This window comes from Triplophysa rosa, unplaced genomic scaffold, assembly GCF_024868665.1.
Source record: "Triplophysa rosa unplaced genomic scaffold, Trosa_1v2 scaffold681, whole genome shotgun sequence".
Lineage (NCBI taxonomy): Eukaryota > Metazoa > Chordata > Actinopteri > Cypriniformes > Nemacheilidae > Triplophysa > Triplophysa rosa.
In genome coordinates, this window is record NW_026634699.1 from 1 (window position 1) to 4,114 (window position 4,114).

The 4,114-nt window shown below is 38.8% G+C and overlaps 1 protein-coding gene across 1 annotated transcript; it reads right to left on the minus strand.

The window, feature by feature from the left end:
* Positions 1–1,051: 1,051 nt before the first annotated feature.
* Positions 1,052–4,037, minus strand: LOC130551140 (cyclic AMP-responsive element-binding protein 3-like protein 2). The gene is made up of 5 exons (XM_057328688.1): positions 3,918–4,037; positions 3,632–3,731; positions 3,324–3,447; positions 2,566–2,809; positions 1,052–2,484 (listed from the first exon to the last, which is right to left on the minus strand). Exons 2-5 carry the CDS (start codon positions 3,662–3,664, stop codon positions 2,472–2,474), a joined length of 414 nt encoding a protein of 137 aa, XP_057184671.1. The 5' UTR covers positions 3,665–3,731; positions 3,918–4,037; the 3' UTR covers positions 1,052–2,471.
* Positions 4,038–4,114: the final 77 nt, after the last annotated feature.

Here is a 4,114-nt window from a genome sequence, read left to right on the forward strand (position 1 = left end):
TCTATCTATCTATCTATCTATCTATCTATCTATCTATCTGTCGGTCTGTCAGTCTGTCTGCCGGAGACGCGCACGCACACGGACTGTATAGTGTCCGTGGGTCTAACCAACGGAACACGCAACTGCATCCATCCACGACTCTGTCAGGCAGAGCATTGTGGGATATCCGTCCTCATCCTCGAAGCGCAACGGCATCAGGCAAAAGTAGGACAGAGGGTCTCTGGCTAGACGCACACTCGCACACACACAAACCGGACTTCATTGTGATCAATAAAAAATGAAAATTTGAAAAAAAAAATGTGATTCCCCTTGTTATATATAATATACCATTAGTGTTATAAATTTTATCACAACATATCATTATTGTTAGTATTTTAATACTGGCCACACCCCCGTTTTTGTTCCTCAAAAAAGTTATTTTAACCTGATGAATAGTAATTATTGTAAATAAGAAACTGTACCATTTATCATTGTTATAATCATTAGATTGGATTTTTACGGCAATGGTCAGAAACGACTGGCAGGTCTGAATGTGTGTTAGAAACAGCATATTATCATATTATCACAGGACTACAGAGTATAAACCATCTGAAACAGGGGTCAGATATGAATCCACGACTACAGACATTTTTTCTCCAATACAATTTGGTTGATGTGATTTAAGGTATGAAAAGCATCAGTTAAACAGTCTCGCTCTGATATAGAGGCAGACACCAGACATTTTTTCTATGCTTTTTAAATATCCATTCTTAAAATATTACTAAATATGCATGTGATGCCAGTGGATAAGACAAACGGGTAAAAACATTTATTCCTCAACCTCACTTTTGTTCAAAATTATTTTCATAGAGGATTTTGCATAATTTCATGAATTTTCCCTTGAGAATTAAAATAGCAAAAATATAAGCCAACCACCCTGACAAATAGAAATGTACTTATCTTGTGAAGTGTGAACTGGGTTTCACAAAAACACTAAATATATTTGTCCAATCGTGTTGTTTTAGTGTGAAGTAACGTGCAGATAACACAGAATGTTGATACTGACTCATGATTTAAAATGCTTTTACTAAGGAAAATATTTATTTGCTTTGCAGAAAACAGGACAAGGCAAGAGTGATTTTTAAAGAGCATAAAATTGAATTGTGATACAATGAAAATGTAGAGGTGCATAGGACAATCGGTGGGCATTTTATAAGAGTGAGAAGATTAATATATCACTCATATATTAGGCCACAACAAATACAGAAGTTGCACACCAAACTCGTATACAAAATTATCTCTGCATCACATTTTCCAATGCAATTCAAACGTCTGAATACATCACATGGGAAGAAATCTTCACAATGCTCATCTCCAGGATAAAAAGGGTTGCAGGCATGCTAAAAATAATAAATAACAGATATATTTCATAGGGACACAGTGCAAGTTCATCACATGCCCGCTCAAAGGCCCATGACACATATCTCTTAACTACGGGTATCAAAACCATTCAAATCTGGGCAAAAGAACGCTATAGACTGGTCAGCGAGCTTCTATTGTCCACAGAAGAGAGCAGAGACGGTTTGGATGGTGGCCAGCCAAGGACAAAAAGCGCCATCTGTCCTTTATAGACCTTAAACCAAATAAAAGAAGGCAACTTCATATGAGGGACTATGGATCGTGTGTTCCAGGGTCGGAGACTCCATCCTGTCATGTCATGTCCATGTCATTTCTCTTTATTACCCTCCGTTAACAAAAAGTAGATGAATTAATTTCTATTCCCAACAATACGACAGAGGATATGACAAATATTTACAAATCACAAAAGACAGATGACACATTTAGAAAACATTTTTAAATGCTTTGGAAAGTTCCCATGTTCAAACTGTAAATATGTTGTTTGGTATGTTATCTTTTTTTAACAGAATCTTTCAGATTTTCTTTTGTTTCAGTTAGGAATCTTTGCATTAAATCTTTGGATGAATGAGACATGCTACATAATACCATAAATCCAGCCCCACAGCCCGAGTCATTCAATGTGTAATGCGAAAACTATAATAATTCCAATATATTACTACACATGTTCTCCATAGCATGGGGCTAATAGGCAAAAAATAAAGAAAACCAAGTTACATGCATTAAAACAAATTTAAAGCATGTAAATTAAATGCATGAAAATAAAATGTAAAGCATGTAAAAAAACAGAAAATAAAGCAGAACAGTGTGCATAAAGTAACAAAATTACATATACTGCTGGAATGGAATAAAAAATACATTTTTGTTTTTATCTTAAAAAAAGGAGAACTCAGTTAAGTAAACCAATACTTAAAGTATATCTATAAATACAGAGCCTATCGCCCCGCCACTGCAGGGAGAGAGAGAGGGGGATACGGGACATGGGGTGGGAGGGGAAGAGAGAGGGGGCCAGCCAAACCTCAGGATGTCTCATTGACCGTCCTCTCCAACTGTATGACTTTTGCGGTCTCATTTGACTATTTGTCCGACCTGCGAAAAGAAAAAATCTCTTTTAATATCGTTCATTTACATTTCGCGGCAGAATTTGCCATCCGGGAGGAAACGCATCACCTGTGTGCGTGCAGGTCTATGAGAAACGCGTTGTGCTCATGCGTTTCGTTGGTCTTTATTAAATGTGGGTGTGGCTCTGTCTCACGCAGGTCCGCCTGTTCCTGTTTGCGCTGCTGTTCCAAACGCCAAGTTGCCATGACGTCAACCTGCCCATCCCGTTCAGGATATTCTCCTCCCAGGCCGATGAAATGGGGGTCGTCCAGCCCCCCGTGCTCCTTAAAGGCCAACAGGTTGCGGGACTTCACTGCAACAATAACAAAAAAAACATTATTATAACTAACATGCAAGAATTGAATACACAAACGAATGTAACATGATAAGAAACCCATATCCTATATATTTGACAATTTCATGTTTTTGCTTTTGCACTATCATGTTGTGCAACACTGCATATCTATGATGAAAAGCACCATAGATATAAATGTGAATCAAATTAAATCCAAAAAAGACTATTTGATAAGGTACTACAGCAAATAAAAGGTTTCTTTATTTGCGGATAAGCACACACGTGGGAATCAGCGTTTGGTTGGAGTGGTGCATTAACTGGATAACATGCGTAGGAGAAACGTGATAAAGACAGATCAGAGATCAGTGATGAATAACTGATCGCTCAGCGTTTAAAAGCATGATAATTACAGCCCCACTCAACCACTGATAATGACTCTCTACAGCTCAAGAGAGAGAGAGAGAGAGACGCTGCCAACTACATAATACAGACACATCTTTCAATCACACCATTACACATCTCTGGGGTTTACCTGTAGTAGTGTATGTCTCATGTATGGAAATGTCTCTGGCCAGGTCTGTTTTGGTGATTGAAGAACAGGGACCCAGGCCTTGATAGAAACTCCCCAAGAACAGAGAGAAACACAACACCACTACCTGCATAAATAACAGAAAACAACAGGCGTTCAGCGCAGACTATATATATGCTTTCGTTTGCGCTTACGTTAGTCTTCCTCCCCCTCATTCACACACACATCTATATATAAAAATCAGCTTTAATGATGGTGGGATTGCAGTATTCGTCCAGCAGGGCGACGACAGAGCGCAAGGGGAAACTCACCATGAGGCATGTGGAGGTCTGGGTGCCCGTCATCCTGCAGGACCGCGGGACCTTTCCTGCAACCACCGCCTGCAGCGACTGCAGCTGTTGCAACAGGGACCTGAAGGACACACATTTACATAATCAATACAAATCTGCTCGCATGTGACGTTATGATGAATTACTGAATATCATAGTCAGTTATAGTATAGTTAACAAAGTGTGAAATTTATATGGACAGCAATTTATGGATATTGAAACTGTAGAACTAATGTGGCTCCGGAGAAGGAGGTTTGAATAAACGTACTTGTTGGTGCACTCAAGTGTCTCGACTTTTCTGCGTAGTTCACTGTTCTCAGTGGAGCATGTCTCCACCCTGTGGACAGAGAGAGAATTGCAACGTAGCGTGGTTTAATATTCACTTTTATTTTCATAATGCTTTTTAATGAAAAAATGTTACATAAAAAAGTGCCTTTTCTTTTCTCTTGAAATAACATGCACTAA